This window comes from Cuculus canorus, chromosome 4, assembly GCF_017976375.1.
Source record: "Cuculus canorus isolate bCucCan1 chromosome 4, bCucCan1.pri, whole genome shotgun sequence".
In the NCBI taxonomy this organism is placed as follows: domain Eukaryota; kingdom Metazoa; phylum Chordata; class Aves; order Cuculiformes; family Cuculidae; genus Cuculus; species Cuculus canorus.
The window spans coordinates 28,713,870-28,738,762 of NC_071404.1; the positions used below are offsets into that span (position 1 = coordinate 28,713,870).

The window sequence follows — 24,893 nt, forward strand, 5'->3', positions numbered from 1 at the left end:
AACTTTTTAAAGTTTGATTTTAAATGACAAAGAAATAATATTCTGTATGTCATTCATTGATGTTTCACAGGGAACGTCACAGATTTTTGGCCTCATTTCCTTTTTTGTCCTCTCATTTGAAGTGTTATTCCCTGGGTCTACAATACTTTTATTTCCTGTCGTACTACCTCCCTCCCCCAACACCCTAAAGCAGTTCTTACTCTTTCCTCCTGGGGTGGATGAGATAACAGAATATGATTTATCTACTTATATCTCTACAAAATAGTTTGCATTAATCATTCCAGCATAAATATTGCATTTAAGAAACATAGCTAAAGGCATTCTTTTAAGTTATGTAAAAACCATGCAGTCACTGTTGCTTCTAACAATTTCTTTGAGGTTTTCAGTCCTACTACATTCATCTTCAGCAGGGTATCCACTGACAGAAAACGCATTCAGGCAAAGAACTAAATAATGTTTCTCATTTAGAGTAAATTATGAGTTTTCCAACTAGTTCTGGAAGGACACTGGAGATCCACGGTGGAGAACAGTCTCTGATTAACATCAAAGAGGATATTGTTAATATTTAACTTTTCAGTAAGTTAACATCTTGACTGAACAGTAATCCTATCTTAAAAGAAAACACCAAAAGAAACCAAACCACCAGACCAAGCAACCCTTTTTAAATTATTCTTTAAGGAAGGAATCAGTTCTAGAAAAATCAAATAGCTTTCAAGGTAGTTTAACAAAGACCTTACCAACTTTGTAAGGATTTCTATTGAACAGATTTCAATCTGGCCCTTCCTGAAATTCAGCTTTCCAGATCAGCAAATGTTGCAAGATTACAAGGAAATGAATCAGTAATAAAAAGGTGAAACATTTCAAACAACTCAGCAGGCAGTTCTGAGAGGATATTTAACCAACTTCTCTCCCACAGCAAAGGAGACAGGTAAAGCAATACCCAAGCCTATATCTGTTATCATATCTCGTAAGCCTGATAAATCCGTGTTTCTCAATTTTCAGTGGCACTCCTGTAGTTAAAATTCTAGAGATTCTTAGTAATTTATTCCCTCTCAGATGCTCAATTGTAACCTTCCATGACTGCAAATAAACCTTAAGGGTATAAATCCCGATTGGTACAGTTCTCCCTGGATTGGACAACTTGAAGTAAATGCCCTAAGATCTGATCTGCTGGATTCTGTACCATGTCAGCTTCCTTACTGTGCTTCAGCATTAGTGTACCAACATAGTGGTTTTGGTGAACCAGCACTCCAGTTTGCACCAGCCTTTTAAATGGAACCTGGAAACAGTTAGAGCTACAGGGAAAATCCCAGCTTAGTCGCTGGGCATTTAAATGGATAGAGTAGGGAAAGGCTTAACTCTGTTACCCTACAAGGCCTTAAGACAACTGCTACGAGTCAGTTATGTTTCTATTTTTATTGCTCCTCTCAAGCTGCTGGATATCTGTGCCACTTTTACGGGAAACATCATATTTGCATTATGTGAGGTTCAGCTACTCTATCCCTATAGAAAGCACTGGGGGAAAAGAAACAAACATGAAGACTCTAGAAATCATCCAAGAAAACTTTAAAAAGTGTGAATTCACTATAGGGGTAGACTCGGCACGGAAGCCCCAAGTTTGGTAACCCCTCACAATTGCAATAGTACTTGGGTAGAAAATGTTCTTTGCTTGCAGACTCCCAGCTAGACTTATACAGCAGCTGAAGATACTTGCCTATTAGCCTTGCCCAGTGCTAGGAGACGCATTTCTGCTTTCCTTTCTCCACCAAAAGCAAAGGTGAACATTTGGTCCTGAGCCACTGCCGCTGGCAGCCTGCAGCCCATTTCTGTGTAGATTTTTGGGCATGGATGAGGTCTGCACGGTTACAAGGGGAAACTACTTCATGTGTCTGCTAAACCTCCTCACAAGCACAAGCCAGTTACAGGCAGGAGAGGCAAAGCAACCTGCAGCAAGAGAGCATAAGGAGCTCCATCACCCAGGTAATAAATAAATAAATAATTGCATTGACGTGACATTCTTCATAGTTGAAGTAAATTCGCATACTTTTTCATGCCTTGGATAGCATATGTTTAATTGCAGGGCATTTTTTAATGTGTTAGTTACCAGCATTTAAACAATCAACTGCTTTTAATACTGAATTTTACAGCTTTCCCATCTCTGTGAAACAACAGATATTCTCATAGGAATGTGAAGCAGGTGTACAAAATAGAAATGGTTTAAGATTAAAAAAGGTAATTAAGACACATACATTGATTTGCAAATCAGAATTAACAGAATTCATAACAAACCTTTATCCCCAGCAAGCGAACTGTAACAATGAAGGAAAGTAAGAAAAGAAATACAAAAATCAGGAAGGGAGAAAATGAAAAGAAGTAACAAAACCAAAGACAGTTTATTAGTTAAACACAACGGTTAGATAACATCACCTAACACACACTAAAACTTTACAAGGTCACATTTTTCTGGCAGTTCTGCAAACAGGTCACAGCACAAACTTCCCGGGAGTGCCTCAGCTGGAGGACTACAAAACAGCCTCAAGCAGCAGATGCACCTGTGCCAGCACTGGGAGAGACCACCCAGCAGCTGCCAAGCTTGTCACTTCACCTGCAATGCCACACGCAGCTCTCCATCCACACCCCAGCATCTGGCAGAGCAGATCAAAGGGAAAGGGACAGTATCACTCCACTGCCATCCCAGTTGGTTAAAGGAAAATGCTGAACTGAAATCAGGTGCTAGAAACGTGTTCAGGTAAATGGAGAATATGCTTAGAATTTTTCTGTCATTGGAACTGGTTTCTCCCAATTTATCAGTCATGTTATTTCTTGATAGACTACTAGCATACTGTTAATTTCTTTCAGTAATTAACATTAATATGTTAATTTTCCAAACATATGGATCTACCTACAAATATATATGGTATAATTTCATCAACTTCTGGGCAGATGAAGTTACTCAATTCTACATTGTTCCTTCCTTGAATTAAGGGTTTATGGAAACACCAACCAAAGAATAAAGAAAAAATACTTTAAAACTAATTCTAAGCAACAGAAAATATCATACTGGAGAAATACAGTGGTTTTGTATGAGTTATGAGCTGCTTTTATGTGGTTTACTTCCTGGTTTTCCTGCATTCAAGTTAGAAGATATTTTGAATTTAAAAACATTCCTCCTTCAGCCAGTCATCTTCTCAAAGAAGAAACTGAGGCGAGGCTCGCCCCAGTGCATTTTAAGAGATGCCAAGAGATACCAGACATTTTTGGTTCAGTGTCTAAAATGACTGTGCGACAGCATCCTGATGCTAATGTAGTTAAAACTCATATTGCCATACTGGTCTTGTCAGTCAGCAATGGAAGTCTCCCAAGCAATCAGAGTACAACAAAGATGCTTGTCACCACAGACATCACCAGTAATAATGAGATAAAGAATTATTATTTATGTAGTATGTCTACAGAAGGGATATCACACAGCTTATAATGCGACAGTATGCCAAGTCCTGACCATCTAGAGCATCTAATGAAAAACTGCTGCAGACAGGAACTTAATTCCTTTAGAAGGCACCACTGCTAAAGTGGTGAGACTTTCTTTGTATCAGTAGTCCATTTGAATTTCTTATAAGAAAACCTTTCCTTTATAAATAAATACAAACACCAAAAAACTTCAAGCATGAATTCAGACCACTCTGTCTGGGAGGGTCTCTGCTTGCAGGGACATTTTAGAACTTGGCTACAGAACAAGAAGATGCATGTTGAGTAAAACTGCCGTGGACACGAACACTGCTTCCCAAATCACAGGTATTCTTCAACAGCACTTACTAATTGAGAAAACATATTCTGAACTGAAGAAAGCACTCATAACGTTTCTTTACTGGAAGGGTAACTAAAGGCTATTCACTAATAAGTCAGAAACACAAAGAATGCCATTTACTGAAAATGGAGAGGCTTTCCAAAGTAGCCCTTGATTAAGATGAGATAGCTGAAATTATTTTCCCTCAGTTTGGATCCACATAATACTTTCTAGAAGGAACACATATAAAGTTAGCACTCAACAAGGTAAGAATCATTCTGTTACTGAAGAGCTTAAAACAAAAGAAACTAGAAACATCGAAGTCTACAAATTAAGACATAAAACAGCTAACAAGTGCAGCCAGAAGAAACTGCCAACAGCTACCAAAAGTATCCTGAATTACTGAAAAATGTCATGTCATATCTGTCTCGTCCATTTACAATTCACATTTTCATTAGAAACACAAAAACTACCCCTAGAGGAGATTAAGACTTGTTAGATCACCTAAAACTTTTACATTTGAAACATGGGATCTTTTCCTTTTCAACTGAAAAGTGAAGAACTGCTTAATAAAACATTCAGATTATAATCTTTCTGTAACTTCAATGTGCATTGCTGATGTCACTAGTATGGCATCTTCGTACACAATTGCTGATTCAACCCTGCTGGTAAATATTATATTGATCTTAGAAATACTTCTGCAGCACTGGAGGGGGATGTATTTTGGATTTTTTTAGCTCAGTCATTGATTTTAATGTGTTTTAAATGACAACAGTTTTTTATTTAAAGGAAAACGGCTCCTTAAAAATAAGCTGAATTTTCATTTTATACACTGTCCAGCCTCTTATAAACTCTAGCTTAGGTTGCAGACAGACATTAGAGAAAACAGATAGATAGCAGTGTCACAGGTATGTTTCAAAATCTGTTCTACATGCCAGAGATTGACAGTGTGAATTAAAAAGGAACAACATGCTAAACTCTTCTCTCCCTCTCAAAATATCACCTTCAAGACCAAATAGACATAAGAATTCAAAAGAATATTATTATGTCCTTGTATTGGCAGCTTATCATAGAGAGAATACTTTTACAATAGCATACAGAACTATCTTTACAATTATTTTTCTCTACATCTGGTTGATTTCAGCACTTCACAGTTTCCCTTAATCTGCTATTGCAGGATCTTCAGAAGACTTGCTTGTTTTTTCTGGCTATGTTATTTTTTTCTCTCATTCTCCCCATATTATCACCTCTCTCGCTCCCTCCTTCAAGTAAGCTTTATTTTGTCATCCCCCCTCAAACTATCTTAGTGTGAAGTAATTGTGGATTGGAAAGGTAAAGAGATATTTGCTTTATTTACAATTCCTCCCCTAAGTTTTAATTGCATTATCTCAAAGAATTAGCCTAAAGATAATATTTTCAAGAATATTTAGAGCTAAGTATTGTCCAACTTCACCACTAATATTTTTTTTCCTTAAACCAGAGTTCTCATTACTTCTGACTTTTCAATTTAAGATTTGTGGGACAGAGAGACAAAAAGAAAAAAAAGCTCAAACGTGAGGATTACTGACATTTACTTCCTGAATTTGCTGTTGGTTCTTTCTCATAGTGTTCCAGTTTGCTGTCCGGTATTGGGAGGAAAGCAGGGTTTCCTCTTGGTTTAGCAAAGTTAACAGCTTCACCAAGGACAGACATGCACCAGGACCACCATAAATGGCTAACCAAGACAACTAGACAGGTGGAAGGGCACATCTCCTTTTCACAGCATTGAGTCATTATATTGGTTCAGCTGTCACATGAAACCTTATAAGTGCTGAAAGTTCAGAAGCTGCGTAAAAATCCCTGCAAATGTGATGCAGAGATAATCTCTTAAGTGCACAACAGCGTTAAAAAAAAATTGTAAGCTCTGTCCATAATAGTAACAAAATAAAACAATAAAAACAAATAAAACAATAGAAAACCAAATAAATTGCCTGAAATGGCATGAAATTCACACAAGTAGTTGTTAACTATGCAGAAAAGGTCCTTCTAGATCTACCTTTGAGCTGTACTGACACTCACCTTGAAAGAAGCATAAAGTTACAATTACTTTATCACTCTGAGATGAAGTAACTATAAAGTTTGGAAAAAGGAAAAGAAAAAAAGAAAAAAGAAAAAAAACAGAAACGCTGCAGGAAAAAAAGTACACTCACTGTAAATTCCCACGTGCTTATTCTTCAGAGGAAACCCTGAGACAACTACAGTAAAACCGTATTAGACACACAGCCAAGTACACAACACAATTAAAAAAAAAATCAGATCTCAAAAAAGTAGCTCCAAAAATCACATTTGAGATATCTCCTAGAATTAAGTTACATCGAACTTTTTTTTTTTAAACAGTTAAATATAGCTATTTTCCATATTAAAGGTAAAATGAAAAAGTCAGAGGCGTACTCCCTTTGCACTCAGGCTTACTTTTAAAAAGACTTGCTGGACGTAATTTCAGTTCATTATTGACTCTGTCTTAAGCAAATGCCTTACTTAAATAACATGTACCCAATGGTCATTGTATCTGCTTATAAGCAGTAATAATAAAACATATCATCACTGCACTTAAAATAAAACTCTGGAGAGATGTGATTCCATTTATCTAAAATATTAAAGAGTTCATTTTCCACAAATCAATATATTTAAAATATAGGGTATCCAGAAGGTGACTGCTACTTTTGGTGATGGTAAGACATGTAATGCTACCCTCACGACTGATCAGAAAGGCTCTCTCAGCGAGTTGATTCCCCTCACGCATTCATCTCAAAAAATACTGTCCCAAAAATATGAGAACATTTTCTGCTGGCTTTGTGAAATGACTCAGCTCAGGGAAAGGCCACACCAGTGCCCAACAGATGATGAGGAAGGGTTGTACAACTGGTAGCAAGATTGCCCCCTTCACTGGCAGCAAACCATTTTATCAGCCTGATCCACTTGTAAAACCACACTCAAACACCTAAATAAAATCCCCTTCCCCCGCCTTCTGTTGCAAATAGCTTCAAGGCCAGGTTCAAGAGGCCCTTAGGAAAGGTTCCTTATTACTTCATATGGAAAATATACACAGAACAGTATCCTGAGGCATTACTCAAGCAAAACAATGCTATCTGCTGTGATAAGAAAATAGGAGAAAGGGTTAGGGATTTTTATGTAAATAGCATTATGGATCCCAACTAGTACTGCGGAGCAGCCTCTGAATGTAAGCAAGTAGCAGACAGAGACCGGGTTAAGGGGAAGCCATGGTACTTCATTGCCAACTAACCCCTCCAGTCCTCTTTAACTGGAACTCAGAACTCAAGCACAGAAACTCACTTTTATTCCAGACAGATGCTTGGCTTCCTGGTCATCCCCTGCTGTACAAGGCTGATCAAAGATGCAACAAGGAGCTGAATACACCCTGCAGAGTAGCTGCTGGCATTACAGGGACACTGTTCATAGGCACTTTATGTCAACCCAAACCCTGCTGTCAGCCCCCTGAAGCAATCACAATGCTATTACTCATTTCTTTACCATGGAAGAACCCTCCTCTGTTGGCTTATTGCTGCTCCCCTAGCAGAAGCACTTGAAGGGAAGCAGGTTTCATATTTGCAAATGGAGTTGTTTTCTATACACAGAAATGACATGGACACTGTGAGCAATAAGAATACCCACATCACTGATAAATTTTGCATCTCTTGTGCAGTTATTGCAAGTTTGCCTTACAACATAACCGAAGCACCAACCTGCAACAGACAGGCATGTTTCACACACCACAGGTACAGCAGCCCTTTGACAGTTTGCACACCACAGTCATGGCATTGCCCTTCTTTAATGCTACAAACAGCAAATGGGAGAATGTGAAGTAGTTTATAAATGTGTCTGTATGTGTACACATGTATGTGTTTTGGTACACGAAAATACTTTCGCTGAATATCCCAAGCTCATTTTTCTATGTTTGATTTGGACCGTAGTGGTTTTGAGACAAATTTTAAATCCGAGAACATATAAACTCTTAAGGGCTACAGCAAAATAAAAAGAATTACTTACTAACATCTGTTAAGTGTTGTGATGCATACAATCATATGAAAATACTTCAGCAAGTGAGATTTTTTTTTCTAGAGTTCTAATAATACATATTTTAAAAGATGCATCACATAGCATACATTTCTAAGGTCTGTATATACTAATTGAGTCAACATTTTGGAAGGCAATACTGATAATTGTTTTAATCCTAAAAAAAAAAAGAATCTCATCTCTTGAATTACACATACAATATTTAGGTCAGATATATGCAAACCCAAGTAAGTGGTATTATCAAAATAATACTCCTATGCTTTTAATGCCAGGAACAGGGTTTTTGAGTGGTTTGTTTAGGATCTTCTAAAATACTTTCATACTTTAAAATAATTGTCAGACTCTGTATTTCACTGAAATTCTCATTTACACAAAAATGTTGCCTAAAAAGAAGCAACAGGGAACAGAAAGGAAAACGGGGGGGAAAAAAAGAAAAACAACCAACCCATCCACTTTCAAATTCAAACAAATCCACAGGACAAACTACCTTAGCTTTAAACACCTATCAAGTTCCTGAATGTCTTCATTATACTAAATTCAGTGGTGCATTAACACCACATCTGCTGACATTATGCAAGTAAATGCTCATAATTTTTTTTCCAAATAAATCTATTGTTTTATTACCTGTTTTGCCAACACCGGCCTTCTGCAGCATACCCAAGTGGTAAACACAGTTCTTTTGCTCTATTCCAGCAGAGCAGTTCATTCCATTACCAAGATACAAAAATAGAAATAAGCAGATAATTTAAAGAGGATTCAGCTACTATCTGCTATTGTAAAAGCATGATCCCAGAACAGACTATAAGTCTGCATTTCGCAAATGATGACATCACACTATTAAGTGATATTAATTTGGCACTACTGATTTCTGCAAAATCACTCCTAATAATCACCATTTGGAAAATATTTAATGAGCAAGATCAGAATTCATCTTCAATGGTAGGACTGGCGTATTCTATGTTTATTATTCTCATTTGCTTGAACTATCGACAAAACATTGAAGGAGATTAGATGGTAGCATTTTCTTTTAATCTGGCACAAACCAAAATCTATTTGTTCAGATATTTGAAATAAAATACTATTTATAAGTGAGAGCTATAAAGAAACCACAATACAGCATAAAAGCAAAATTGATGAGATATCTCTTTGGAGATAATTAAGCTCCAAACATCACAGTAACATCCAACTATAAACTTACGGGCTCTACAGCATTCAAAGTTAAACGAGGACATGAATCTGGCTAAAAGAACATGATCCTTTCAGACACCACAAGCTTCTGATCAGAGTTTTCAAGCATGTAGGCAATAACAGTCTTAACAGGCTTTATTGTGTAATAAGTCTTCAATGCTCCATACCATTACAACATTAATTTTAACAAAATAGAACTGTCTCTGCTTTGCCCACAGCCAACATTACTCAAGCTGACACGTGGAAAAAAAAAGTGGTTGATAATTACAACTGGAAAGACTAAGAAAAATCTTTCCAAGGAAATCCCTTTCTCCCACCACCACTACAAACTTAATTTCACAGTTAAGTCTGTAAGTTCACCATCCAGTAAGACAGATGTCACCATTTCCTATTTTTGCAGTTATACACATAAGGGAAAAACTTTCAAGGCCACACTAATTCCTGGAAACAGTCACCACAGAGCAAAGGTAAAAGCTGTGCCTCTGTCAGCCATCAGGGATCCAAGACCTTACTATTTTAGCTGAAGGTAAAAAGAAGAAAAATTTAAAACTGGATTTTCCACTGCCACCCAGTTGAACTGAATGAAAAAGGAACATTAACTCATCCTACTACTTTTTATTAGCACGATACATTGTAACATTAAGGCAAGAAAAGGTAGTAAAAAATCTTCATGCAAGCAAGCTTACCCATGTGTTCTCAAGTTAAAAATTCTCTATATAATGTCCATATTTTTACTTGCCTATTTTAATTTACATGTTTATTTAAAAAAGGGCAATCCTCAAAACACTAAAATGAGAAAGCATAAACATTTTTAAATGAAAAAACTCTTAAAATGAAAGCCTTTGAAAACTTTGATAAACAGGGAGAGAAAACATGACACAAAACTTGAACCATGCACTGCAGTCAGAGCTCTGTGCAGCACCCATCTGTCTAGACAACTCCTAGTGCCTAATCACGGCTACATTACAATTCAAAAACTTAAACAGGGATACTTATCCCAAAAAGGGAAAAAAGTTACCCAGGCACGCAAAGACAAGGAACACATTAGAAATCCTGTAAAATTGCTTTCAAATCAGTCACTAACACATAATAGTCTCTCAATTATAAAATAGTTCTAAAACGAAAGACACCATTAGCAGAGTGACTGATAAAAAAGCCTTTTTAAAACAAATTTGTCAATTTAGCAAAATAATCATGATCTGAGGAAAAAGCTTAGCAATCATTTTTTACCAGGTTGATGACATGGATACATACTGTAATCAGGATGTAAAACATGTGTCTCCTCATCTTCATCTATTGTCTGCCCTAATAAAAGCAGCCTGACACGTTTCATCTTCAGTAGCCGTGGAGAGCTTTCACGAGCAGTACTCCCAATATCCAGAACTACATCTCCAGAAACAGCAGTGGGAACAATTTTCTTCAGGAACTCCATTTTTGCATACCCTCTGTCCTCAGTATTTACTAAATTCAGTAGTTTAGCTACGTGTTACGGAGCGTGGCTCCCACATCAACTTCCTTAAGCACTGAGGTAGACTTCTCCTGGTGATGTCACGTTGAACCTGGGTGGTGCCAACACCAGCACGTCAGCTGCCAGCTGCTCCAAGGCAGATTTTAAAGTCGTCTAACTGTAAGGACTGATAAGAAAACCAACAACAACAAGCCTATATATTAACCAATGCACGCTAAACTCTGTGCTTGTAGAAGACACCACATGTAAAAGCACTGCAGCAAATTTAAACACCAATAAAATACATGGTGTATTTTCATATTTTTATCTAGCAGAGCTCAATAGCTCTTAATTTTCATGAACTGCACAGAAAGCGTTCATCTGCATTTGAAAGATAAGACTTATCATTCAGAAAGTCTATGCACCAGCTTTATGAACAAAGTGTCTAAGAGCACAATTTAAACCAGTTATTTATTTGTATTTTCACATGGTTTAACTACTACCTACAAAGATACTAACTAATATTAAGTTCTGGTTTGCAGAGACACTGATGCTATATTTACCACTTAAAATACTCTGATCACCTTCCAGAAAACACTAAGTACAGAAATAACCCATCTCATTTTGTCCAAATGTCCGCTTTATCCCTAGGGCCACTTCTCCGTATGTGCCTCGTTTAGCTGAGTTTTTTGTTTTTATTAGGGGAGGAGTTCAAATGTTGCTCTATATTTAGCTTAAAGAAGCCAAAATGAAAGATGCCTTGCATTTGGAGCAGAAAGCTCAGGGGCAAAAAGACACTAGCATAGGAAAGCATTCCTTAATGCTTTCTGCATTTGGGAATATGTACCTTTGTACGGTTGAAAATATTTCATTTACTAGACTTAGAGCGTGGATCCACAGATACATGACTAGGTAACATTCATACCTCATTTGCCACCAAAAATTGTACACATCACTCAGAAAATCCAGTAATACTCTGGATGCCTGAGCAGCAGCACGCATGCTTCTTTTATTGATCTCAAAGCAGCTCAGTGTCCAAGACATTTCTGAATGTATTCAACGCAACTGTCCAACCTAACTATGACTTATACCACACTACCATGTATTCCTTAAAAGAAGAAATTTAGTCTGAAATTCACTACTGTGTCTAGCTCTTCTTTAATATCTACATATATGTGTACATATGTAGATACAAAAGGTAGAGTAACCCGCTTCAGGTTGCAGTTTCAGTAGTTCAGTGCTCAGAAGGGGCTGTTCACCTGGATTAAGCTGCCAGTCCTTTACTGACCAACTCTACTGTCATGCTTTCTAAGTATTAAATCTAGTCAAGAATGCCACATCTTGAAAAAAAATCAGTACAAGTTCATTAAAGTTGCCACATAAAACATTTTAAGTTGTAAACAGACTGAAAACATGTGATATCTTTTGTATTCAAATCTGCATTAAAATTCCCAAATATTCAAGTTAGTCTTTATTTCCCTAGCAAAGGCATACAGGGAAAAATTGGTGTAGAATTTAGTAAGTCTGACCTTATCAGAAAAGACACATTGTTAGAATATTATTTCCCCTCAATGAAAGATTTGAGAATCAAGCAAAAAATTGTCCCTGTAACAATTTTATTCAAAGTATCTTTTCTACTGACAGAAAAAAGTGATACTGAATATATTTCCAGGATAACATTTTATGTGTTTTCAGAAAAATAAGATACCACAAAGATAATTCATTACTACAAAAGACGATGAGTTATCACAAACTCAAGCAGTCATTTGTTTATAATAGCATTATTTTCTGTAGAATTTTTTTTGTCCTTGAAATCTTGCCACAAACTTCCTTTGCAGTTTCTACCATTTAAGAGCAAAACAGAAATCTGGACAATTCTATGAGACTGAAAATGCTTCCAAGCACCCACCTGCTAAACTGCAGTTTGCAAAGAAGGGCCCAATCAGATATTTAGAGTTGTACTGAATTTAAACACTCTCTGAAGGTTTCAAACTAGATAAGAAAGTGCTCTTAACCATGCTATGGAGATTTTATTACATATGTGGACACAGGGTGGAGACTGCTGCTGAAGTGCAAGTACCTAGCACACCATGTTAATTGAATACATAAGGCACAACTTTCTACACCATAAGCAACATATGTGAATTCACCATGAATAAAAGAAGCTAAAGGTTGAAATCATGCTTTTTTTTTTAAATGAGAAAACGTAACAGCCTTTCAAGTAACAAGATTTGACGCTGTCCCGCACAACATTCCTGTCTGTACATTGGAGAAACATGGATATGATGGATGAACCACTCAGTGGATAAAGAACTGGCTGGATGGTCACACTCAAGGAGTTGCGGTTAATGGCTCAACATCAGGTGGAGACCAGTGACGAGTGGTGTTCCTCAGGAGCTGGTACTTGCACTGTTTAACATCTTCATCAGAAACACGGACAGTAGGATCGAGTGCACCCTCAGCAAGTTTGCCAACATCACCAAGCTTTGTGGTGTGGCCAACACACCGGAGGGAAGGGATGCCATCCAGAGGGACCTGTGCAAACCTCATGAAGTTCAAGGCCAAGCATGAAGTCCTGCACCTGAGTGAGGGCGATCCCAAGCACAAATACAAGCTGGGCACAGAACTGATTGAGTGCAGTCCTGAGGAGAAGGATTTGTGGGTGCTCATAGATGAGAAACTCAACCTGAGCCAGCAATGTGAGCTTGCAGCCCAAAAAGCCAACAGTATCCTGGGCTGTATCAGAAGTGTAACCAGCAGGCCAAGAGACATGATTCTGCCCCTCCACTCTGCTCTCCTCCAACCTCACCTGGAGCACTCCATTTAGTCTTGAGTATTCAGCACAGGAAAGACATAGATCTGTTGGAGCAAGTCCAGAGGAGGAGCACAAAGATGATCAGAGGGCTGGAGCACCTCTGCTATGAGGACAGGCTGAGAGTGGGGCTTGTTTAGCCTAAAGAAGAGAAATCTCCAGGAAGACCTTAGAGCAGCCTTCCAGCCTCACGCTTAAAAGGGGAGCCTACAGGAAAGGTAGAGAGGGGCTCTTTATGAGCAAGTGCAGGGACAGGAGGAGGTGTAACTGCTTTAAGCTGAAAGAGGGGAGATTCAGATCAGATATTAGGAAGAAATTCTTTACTGTGAGGGTGGTGAGGCACTGGAACAAGCTGTCTAGAGAAGTCTTTGATACCCCATCCCTGGAAGTGTTCAAGGCCAGGTTGGATGGGGCTTTGAGCAACTTGACCTCTAGTGGAAGGTGTCCCTGCCCATGGTAGGGGCGAGTAGAACTGAGTGATCTTTAAAGTCCCTTCCAACCCAAACCATTCTATGTTTTACAAAAAAAACACTAACAAGAAATACAAACCACCCACCATACACCTATTCATATTTCAAGATTAAACTTAATAAACTAATAAAGCTTATATATAACACAGATGCATCCAAAAGCTTTTGATTTATTTTTTCCTTCTGGATGGCCTTTGTTTGACTATTAAGAAAAAGACATCAAGAAGTTTCCTACAGAATATCATTGGGGATGTATATATATTTACATAGATTTATATATATTTTTATTTATAGATGTATATGTATACAGATGGATGGTGGTTAACTCCAGGACTTTCTATGAATGCAGCATTTTATAAATAAGCTAAGATAGAAAGCTTGCTTTCTGCCCACGTCATTTTACATATATTCCTCTCTCACTCTTGCTCTTACTATCTTCCTTAAGCAGTACAACGTACAACTGTGTTTTTTACATAAACTGAGCAAGCTTTATAGATAGCCTGTCAAGGGAAAACATATGAGAATTCTTACAGGTGTTATAATCAAATTCATCTTTAAACAAAATCAAAAAATACAGGCTACAAAAAAGCCTTATTTGATAAATTTTAGCACTGTTTTATTTTGGAACCTTGAAATAAAACAGACAATAGGAGACCTAAGCTTATATAGAATTAGTTTGTATTACAGTAAGCCCTTTGATGTCTTTCTGTGTGCATTTCACTTCTCTTACAGTCAAAGAACCACTCCAGTTTTGCACCACAACGCTTGCTGAAGTCATTCAGGCTTCCCCTGCCACAACTCCATAGCTAGTGATATAAACAGAAAGAAGATGACATCCAAGCTCCGCATCCCTCAGTAACAGGTATCCACATCAGCGAGACTTCGCATCAGAAGGGAACATGAACGGATCATGAAATATGCAGAAATGCCACACAGAGACCCAATCTGCAAACAGAGGGTAACAGCACTTCACAGAGCACTGTCCATCTGGATTAGACTTTTCAGGACACAAACAGCAAAACTATTTGGCAGGGGGCACACAAGAGCAGCAGCTACATGGGAATTTTGTTGAGGCAGGTGAACCTGCTGATGCAGGAACATCCTAACAATGAGAAATGCTAAAAAAAACCAGAACACAATCAAAGAAAGATCCATATGAGTAAAAACTGTCTGCAAATCCCCCAAGTTCACATGCCTAGAGAATTTTTAGAATTGGCACCAATGACAGTAAAAGACAACCACGAAACAGACAACATGCCGGGAAGTATAATTTTAGAAAAGAGCCAAGGTGCCCTACAGCCTACCAAGGGCATGCATTATATGATGGGTCCTGTCACAAACAAGCACACATTAAAAAAAAAGAAAAACAAACAAAAAAATCTCTATTTTTTAGAACAATGTTTTTAAAACTATCCCACCCCAGTCCCAGCTGCTGTCACAGAGAGGACACGGGACTTTCTCTCTGCATAATATGTAAGATAGTCAAACAGGTCCCATGATTTTTGGAGGCTGGGGAAGAGAGGTGCCCCTTGGCCTCAGCGGGATTCCAGTGCTGATAAGGGAAGAGGGGGGTTCAGAAGGGGCCCCCCCGCACCTCGCCTCCGACTTGGCCCGCGGCGCCCCCAGGCGGCAGGGTCGGGCTGCGCACCCCGCGCTCCTCCTCCTCCAGACACCAAAAGCAAGCAGGGTTTAACCTGGATTCGTTTGTGGGTGCCACACAGACTGCCCTGCAGCACGGAGAAGGGAGACCACCCATGGCTTCCCAGCTCTGCCAACACTGGCAGAACCCAACAGTTGAGGGCTTCTGTGCCAGCAGGGTGGCAATGTGTTTTCCAGAACTCTTAGCCACAACTGTGCCTGCAAAATGGATGAGCGGTACAACCACACCGGCACTGGAGGCATCACTGTGCCAGCAAGGTGGAAGTGTGCACTGCAGACCTTCTGGCCATAGAAGGTCTCCCCTGGGCTGGCACCGCTGTGGTGGGGCGCACAGACCCACCTATCGGCACACAGAACCCTGGCTTTCTCCCAGCTTCCCAGTAATGTGACTGTGTCGGTAGGGCAAAACAGCACGAAAGAAACCAAAGCAAAACAGTCCCTCCTGCTGGGACAGTGGTAGCTCCGTTCCATTTGTGAGATTATTATAGCAGAGCACTGTCATAATTCCATACAAAAGAGTGTAGGGGTAGGGAAAATAAACCCCCTTTCTGTATCTGTATTTACTGCCCTTTAAGTGACAAGCCTATTTGCTTTAGAACTATAAATTGACATAATTACATATATATATTTACTTTCTTTAAATACAGAACTTGAACAGACAACCTTGAAAAAAAACATATGCAGAGAGAGAACATAGTTTGTCATATTGTGGAGTCATGTCACTTAGCAGTTTGGACTAACCACTTGTACAAATCTAATATATTTAAAGGATTTAACTTTACATGTCATAAAGTTTCAAAACTTGAAAAGATATTTAACAAGACATTATCATTCATGTAATTTAAACTTGTACATTACCACTTAATTCCCAAGATACTTTTGCATTAATGGTTTCCTTGGTGCAGTTCAATTAATGTAATTCCACAGGAAAACAAAAGAGAAACAGTGTAAGTAGGGGCAAAGCAATGTACAGTTTTGCGAACTGTGTTATCAGTGTAAAATTCTTGTAATTATTTTACATAGAAAATATTTTAAAGCTAAGCCATTTATCTTAGTGTAATTTGGCTTTACTGTTTTTTTTATGTAAATATGCAAGCAGTTTCAGTTGTCCTCAAACTTTTCTCAAAGTCCAGATTTCTGTTTTCCTGAGAAATGAAAGTAACAAACAACAATATTATCCCATTTAATAAAAGGCCCCCAAAATTTTACCACTTACATATTAGGTAATAACTGTTCTTATCTAGAAGCTGCATGCAAGAATACAATGCTAGCCTGAACTCATTAGGAAGTCCTGAGAAGATCAAAGTTTTCACTCAGGATAAGGATCCGACCTTAATGTCACAAACTTCATGCTTGTTCCAAGCACTGTCGTATCACAAAAGATCTTCCAAACCTATGAAATTCTTCCACTGGCAGAATTTCTTAAATAAGAACTTACATTTCAAAGGAAACCCAGAGTAGTACATCCTCTGAATCAGAACCATTTCCATGCAAGTTAGAACACCAAGAGAACACATCATTACACAATCCCATAACAGAAGTGGCCAGATCTTTTCCACTATAAAAGGATCAAAGTGAATGATGACAAGCATGATGTTGATATTTCGATGTAAAGGACATAAAACTCCCAATATTTAAAAAACAGAGGTTCTGTGGAACAGTTACCAGTACAATCTTTGACATGATCCCTCCCAACATCTCTCTCTAAATTGGAGAGAGGTTTGGATTTGACGGGTGGACTGTTCAGTGGATGAGGAATTGCTGGGTGGTCCAGAGAGTAGTGGTCAACAGCTCAATGTCCAGATGGAGATCTGTGACAAGCAGTGTCCCTCAGGTGTCCATACTGGGACCATTGCTGATTAATATTTTCATCAATTATATAGACAGCGAGATCAAGAGCACCCTCAGCAACTTTGCAGATGACACCAAGCTGGGTGGTGTAGTTGCCGCATGGAAAGGATGGGATGTCATCCAGAGAGACCTGGACAAGCTGGAGAAGTGGGCCTGTGTGAACCTCATGAGGTTCAACAAGGCCAAGTGCAAGGTCCTACACCTGGGTTGGGGTAATCCGCAGTTTCAATATAGGATAGGGAATAACGTGATGGAGAGCAGCCTTGTGCAGAAGGACTTGGGTGTGCTCTTTTATGAGGAGGTAGACACGAGCCAGCAGTGTGTGCTCTCAGTCCAGAAGGCCAACCGTATTTTGGGCTGCATCAAAAGAAGCGTGGCCAGCAGGTCAAGGGAGGCAATTCTACCCTCTACTCCGCTCTTGTGAGACCCCACCCAGAGTACCGTGTCCAGTTCTGGAATCCACAACAGAAGAATATAGAACTGTTGGAACAAATCTAGAGTAGGACCATGAAGATGACCAGAAGAAGGCTACAAGGACGATCAGAAGGCTGGAGCATTTCTGCTGTGAGGACGGGCTGAGAGAGTTGGGGTTGTTCAGCCTGGAGAAGAGAAAGCTCTGGGGAGACCTTAAGAGTGGCCTTCCAGTACCTGAGGGGGGCCTACAAGAAAGCTGTAGAGGGACTTTTTACAAGGGCGTGTAGCAATAGGATCTAAGGGGAATGGCTTTAAATTGGAGGGGGAAAGATCTAGATTAGACATTAGGAAGAAATTCTTCATGATGAGGCTGCTAACACTGGCACGGGTTGCCCAGGGAAATTGTGGATGCCTCCTCCCTGGAAGCGTTCAAGGTCAGGTTGGATGAAGCCTTGAGCAGCCTGATCTAGTGGAAGGTGTCCCTGCCCATCCTTGTGGGTTGGAACTAGATGATCTTTAAGTCCCTTTGAAGCCAAACCATTCCATGATTCTATAAAGTCAGACCAACAATGGCAACAATGCTATGAAACTGGACTTCCAAGGAACTGAGAGCTGAAAACATTTACAGAAAGCTTTTAAAGTGCTTAACAGAAACATAAGGAAAGTAGCCAACAGTTAGCATAGGTTTACCTATAGAAAACCAGAATGTAGATACTAAATAATAACCAGATACCAAGCACAGACATACACCTTCAGAATTACTGAAGAACAAAAGTGGTTCAGCATACATTTCCTAAATATTTTGGCTATTTTGTTGATGGTTATTTTCACAGGCATTGTCACTGTTTCTGCTAGAATATTCTTTAGCACTACATTCAAATACACATCCAGAGAAGAATTTCCTCATGTCTGAATAGCCAACTTTTAAAATCAAGCCTAAAGCATAAAAGTCAAACGGGCAGGGAATGGTTTATTATTAAAAACAACTCTCATTCCAATCCCAAAAGTACAAACAGCACCAGTTTATCTTGCTTCCCTTACCAAGCCTGACTTAATCCTAGTTTACTGGTTAAAGTTTTATACCAGGAAAAGTAAGTCTCAAACATTACTGACCTGTGAAAATTATCCTTGTTTCCATTGTTACTCTTCTCCGTAGCTTCTATTATTTTTAGAAAACCGTCGAGTCCATAGTACACAGGACAAGCTCGGTTTCCAACACCAATTAAAATCCTCTGACGTCTAGATTAAATAAGTTCTGTCTTGGTTTACACAGCATTCATCCACTGTAATCTATTTTAGTTCTTCCCTTGCAAAATAGACAGTTTTTGAAACATGGTCACAGAAAGTTCATCTACACTGCAAAACAGAAAGTAGAAATTATTACTCAGCCTAATAAAAAGAACCCAAGAGGGTAAACTCATGAGTCCATTCACATGGACTGACATGTTCAAATCTCCACTAGTTTAGACATACATCCTCTGTGCTCTGTTATACAGACCATACTACTAAAACTCTGAAACACTGTATATAATCTAATGTTATAATGAAGTATATTTGTATCACAAGATTTACGTTAGCTGAGGAGCAATGGATTATATTTTTAAATCTCATATAATATATAGTCCTTCTGTAGAAAATTTCAGTGTGATCTCTTCCTAGTAACAAAACCACAGTGGCATAGGAGGATGTACAACTAGAGATAAAGATTCATAGGTTTAATATTAAAATTAGTCATAGCAGAAATAAAAACTTCATTTTCATAGAATCATAGAATCACTAGGTTGGAAGGGACCCACTGGATCATCAAGTCCAACCATCCCTAACACTCCCTAAACCATGCCCCTCAGCACCTCGTCCACCCGTCCCTTAAACACCTCCAGGGAAGGTGACTCAACCACCTCCCTGGGCAGCCTATTCCAGGGCCCAATGACCCTTCCCCTGAAAATTTTTTCCTGATGTCCAGCCTGAACTTCCCCTGGTGGAGCTTGAGGCCATTCCCCCTTGTCCTGTCCCCTGTCACTTGGGAGAAGAGGCCAGCTCCCTCCTCTCCACAACCTCCTTTCAGGTAGTTGTAGAGAGTAATAAGGTCTCCCCTCAGCCTCCTCTTCTCCAGGCTAAACAACCCCAGCTCTCTCAGCCGCTCCTCATAAGACTTGTTCTCCAGCCCCCTCACCAGCTTCGTTGCTCTTCTCTGGACATGCTCCAGAGCCTCAACATCCTTCTTGTGGTGAGGGGCCCAGAACGGAACACAGTACTCGAGGTGCGGTCTCACCAGTGCTGAGTACAGAGGGAGAATAACCTCCCTGGACCTGCTGGTGACCCCATTTCTGATCCAGGCCAAGATGCCATTGGCCTTCTTGGCCACCTGGGCACACTTGCTGGCTCATGTTCAGTCGGCTGTCAACCAGCACCCCCAGGTCCTTCTCCTTCTGTGCAGCTCTCCAGCCATTCTTCCCCCAGTCTGTAGCGCTGCATAGGGTTGTTGTGCCCCAAGTGCAGGACCCGGCATTTGGCCTTGTTAAACCTCATCCCACTGGTCTCAGCCCAGCAGGTCCAGCCTGTTCAGATCCCTTTGCAGAGCCTCCCTACCCTCCAGCAGATCCACACTTCCTCCCAGCTTAGTGTCATCTGCAAACTTGCTGAGGGTGCACTCAATGCCTTCATCCAGGTCATTGATAAAGACATTGAACAGAGCTGGACCCAGTACCGAGCCCTGAGGAACCCCACTTGTGACTGGCCTCCAGCTGGAGTTAACTCCATTGACCACCACTCTCTGGGCCCGGCCATCCAACCAGTTTTCAACCCAGGAGAGTGTGCGCCTGTCCAGGCCAGAGGCTGACAGTTTCTGAAGCAGAATGCTGTGAGAAACTGTGTCAAAGGCTTTACTGAAGTCCAAGAAGACTACATCCACAGCCTTTCCCCCATCCAGTAGTTGAGTCCACTTTTGTCATAGAAGGTGATCAGGTTAGTTTGGCAAGATCCTGCCTTTCATGTAAACCCATGTTGACTGGGCCTGATCACCCGGTTCTCTTGCATGTGCTTCATGATAGCACTCAAGATCACCTGTTCCATGACTTTCCCTGGCACTGAGGTGCAGACTGACAGGCCTGTAGTTCCCCGGATCCTCCCTGCAACCCTTCTTGTAGATGGGCACAACATCAGCCAGCCTCCAGTCCAGTGGAACTTCCCCAGTCAGCCAGGACCTCTGGAAGATGATGGATAAGGGGTTTGGAAAGGACATCCTGCCAGCTCCTTTCAATACTCTTGGATGGATCCCATCCGGCCCCATAGAATTTGTGGGTGTCTAGCTGGGCAAGCAAGTCTCTAACCGCCTCCTCTTGGATCATGGGAGCCTCATTCTGCCTCCTCTAACTCCTTGGATTTGTACACAGAGTGAACAACTTTCCTTTGCTATTAAAGACTGAGGCGAAGAAGGCATTAAGTACCTCAGCCTTGTCCTTCATCCCCTTGTCACTGTTGTTCCTTCTGCATCCAGCAGGGACTGAATATTCTCCCTAGTCCTCCTTTTCTTGTTAATGTATTTGTAGAAAGATTTTTTATTATCTTTCACAGACTTAGCCAGTTTGATTTCTAGTTGGGCCTTAGCCCTCCTGATATTTTTCCCTGCACAATCTCACTTTCTCCCTGTAGTCTACCCAAGATGCCTGTCCCTTCTTCCAAAGCTCATAGACATTCCTCTTTTTTGATATCTCTCAAGATCTCCCTACTCAACCAAGCTGTTTTTTCCCCCACCGGCTCCTTTTCTGGAACATGGCTTGCTCCTGAGCTGCTAGGATTTCATTTTTGAAGAGCACCCAGGCCTCATGGGCTCCCTTGCCCTGAAGGACTGTCTCCCATGGGACTTTGTCAACCAGCCTTCTGAACAATCCAAAGTCTGCCCTCTGGAAGTTTAACGTGACTGTTTTGCTAATCCCCTTCTTCATCACACCTAGAACTGAAAACCCTATCATCTCATGATCGCTTTGTCCGAGGCATCCTCCAATCGTCACATCCCCCACAAGGCCTTCTCTGTTCACAAACAGCAGGTGCCGGAGGGCACCCTCCCTTGTCGGCTCACTAACCAGTTGTGTGAGGAAGTTGTCTTCCACACACTCCAGGAACCTCCTAGACCGCTTCCTTTCTGCTGTATTGTACTTCCAGCAGATACCAGGAAGATTGAAGTCTCCCACAAGGACAAGAGGGAGCAATCTAGAGACTATCCCCAGCTGTTTATAGAAGAGCTCATCAGTCGGTTCTTCTTGGCTAGGTGGTCTGTAGCAGACTCCCATCACAATATCTGCCTTCTTGTGGGCTCCTCTGATTTTAACCCACAGGCACTCAGTCCCTTCCTCACTGTAATTGAGTTCTAGGGTATCAAAGCACTCTCTAACAGAGGGCTACACCACCTCCCCTCTTGCCCTTCCTGTACTGCCTGAAGAGTTTATACCCCCCCATGGCTGCACTCCAGTTATACCAGTCATCCCACCACGTTTCCATGACATCGTAGTCACCTTGCCCTACAACAGCTTCCTGCCCTACAACAGCTTCCAGCTTCATTTTCTTGAGTTACATCTTTGTTCAGCAACAAGGGTAGATAAATCAAGTTGCTGAACATCCATTATTTCTTCACACAGAGATGCTGTCTCTGGGACTCCAGAAGGTTAGTACGCTTGCCAACAGGTGTGTTGGGACAATAACTTTAATACTTCTCCCTTCCCACCTCTTCTGCCTCAAAGATGGAAATAATAATCTCTAAAGCATTACAAGATTTTTCTAGTGGAAATACATAAGTTTAGATTTTAGAATAGTAGTATTTTCCACTTGAAATCCTAAACAAAAGAATTCCTTCGGTGTAAAGCAAAAGCTTGCCAATTCTTCTGCAAAATACAGATGTCTTTGCCCCGTCTTTTTACTTGGTAACCTGAATGCATTTCTACTCGATAATCTAAACAAAGACAGAAAGAATGCCAGAACAATGTCATTTGATTTAAATAGAAAACAGACCCATCTATCAGTCCTTACAATAAATATAGTTGTACCAGGTACTCTGGGCTGGAGTCTTCAAGATTTTATGACTTACAGAAAGATTGTCACCTGTATTGAAGGAAAACAAACTCACTCCTGTTCAGATCAAGGTGCGTTCCATACCTATTACGGGTATGTAATAATTATATTAAATTGAAGGCAGTGGAAAAATAAGATACTTAAGGAACTTACTTATCAGATGGTACATGATCCAACTATGATTTATCATAGTAATACATCAGGTGAATGCCAGCTATTAATCTAGAGCAAATATTTTATGTAAATTTTGTAGCCCTAAAAGAGAGTAAAGCTTTTCCTGTATGCAAACATAGAATGTTTATGGATATTCTTTCCATTGAACAGGTTTTTTTTAATTAGCCACTCAATTGTCCTCCTGTCTTAAGGAGTTGAAAAAAACAAAATCACTAACAACAAGTAGATCACCAGATGCAGCTGAGGATGCTCCCAGCTGAGCTCCATGTAAGCCTACAGGAACCCCAGTATTGTACCTTTAGTACATAAACATTCATAAAATGTCATTCCTGTTTAATAGAAACCAATGCTACACATGGGCTCATATAGCAGAACTATAGTATTTAAAGTGACTATAGTAATTTCTAAAAAAAATAGAAAAATAAAAAAAGCAGGGAATTTGCATTTTTATAATCTCTGGAAAGGAAAGAGAAGAGATGTAATTTAGGTTTCTTTGGCATAGTTTTGGTTTCAGGGCCCTGAGCACATGAGAGTAAATATTAGCTTTCAGTGGAATACGTTGGATGAAATTTCATTTACTCTTCCTCTTTGAAAAGTTACAATATACTTGAGATGAAACAGAGGTCTGACTAAGTTAGGTACTAGATTAAGGTCCAACTATTTTTCTAGTAAGCAGCGGAGAAAAAAGGAAGTAAGTTTAAAACCCAGCATTTTTTCAATTGTTAGCAAATAAGAAAACACATTTCATAGAATCATAGAATGGTTTGGGTTGGAAAGGACATTAAAGATCATCTATATCCAACCTCTGCCATGGGCAGGGACACCTTCCACTAACTAGGTTAGGCAGCTCAAAGCCTCATCTATTCTATGGCCTCCAGGGATGGGGCATGCACGACTTCTCTGGGCAACCTGTTCCAGTGCCTCACCAATCTCATAGTATAAATTTTTTTCTCAATATCTGAATCTAAATCTCCCCTCTTTCAGTTTAAAACCATTACTTACCCCTCATCCTATCACTGAGCTCTCTGATAAAGAGCCCATCCCCAGCTTTGCTGTAGGTGCACTTTAAGTACCAGAAGGCAGCTATAAGGTCTCCCCAGAGCAGTTAGGTTAAATGCACTGCTATAAAAAGTAATTCTCACTACAGAGTCACTAATTAAACAACTACATTGGAAGATGGAGGAACCTACATCAACAGACTGTTGAGCCACTCAAGAAAAAGCTCCCATTTTTATCCTATATGGAATATTCATGTACTTATGGATACTCATGCAGATTTGGTCACTAAAACTAGTCTTATTATCATGGTAAAGCTTTTGACAGTGCAGAGAGATAAACAAGACCACCATGAATAAAGAAAAACACAAACATAAAACATATATGGCACACGAACTGTGCAGCTTCAGAGGGTGGGTAACAGACCTTCCGTAAAAGACAGCGGTCAAGGCAAAGGTACTGCCCCTTCATACACAGTCCACTGCTCAGGTATTCCAACAGTGACCTGGGAGTAACACAACAGCTCGAAGGGCACCCTGATGTATTAGTTCTTCCTAAGTACCACAACATAATACAGTTCTTCCTTAAGGAGGACACCACAAACCAAAATTTACTGCTTTTCATTTCACAGTAACTAATTTTCAAAATATCCATTCTTTTCAAGTTAATGTGCATTTAACAGGAAGAAAAAATCTCTAGAGAGAATGTAACATACATTTTTAACACACACGGGTCAGTTTATAGAACAATTGTTTCAAGCCAGCAAGACTATCTACAAATGGAAATACACGGAGGTGTCACAACTGGCATTTTGTCTACACTAGAACTGTCTTTTGTCATTCACATGGAAAAGCCAAGGAAATGCAGCTCAAATTAAGAATATTAGCTAAGTAGACCTTAAAGAGACAGGGCCCCATTCCTCACACAACACTTGTTGCTTCCTTCACTCCGCTGTATATT

The 24,893-nt window shown here is 39.9% G+C and overlaps 1 protein-coding gene across 7 annotated transcripts in view; it reads right to left on the minus strand.

Moving 5' to 3' along the window:
- FRYL (FRY like transcription coactivator) overlaps window positions 1-24,893 on the minus strand; it is a 169,301-nt gene that overhangs the window by 129,416 nt on the left and 14,992 nt on the right. For 2 of the 7 annotated variants that reach the window (XM_054064533.1, XM_054064531.1), the window contains exon 1: window positions 10,301-10,569. The exons of 3 other annotated variants lie outside the window; for them this stretch is intronic. In XM_054064533.1, coding sequence (XP_053920508.1) covers window positions 10,301-10,478 — 178 coding nt within the window. In that variant the 5' untranslated portion in view covers window positions 10,479-10,569. Of the gene's footprint in view, window positions 1-10,300; window positions 10,570-24,893 lie in introns of those variants that run through there. 2 more of the 7 variants (XM_054064534.1, XM_054064532.1) reach the window with 1 other exon arrangement.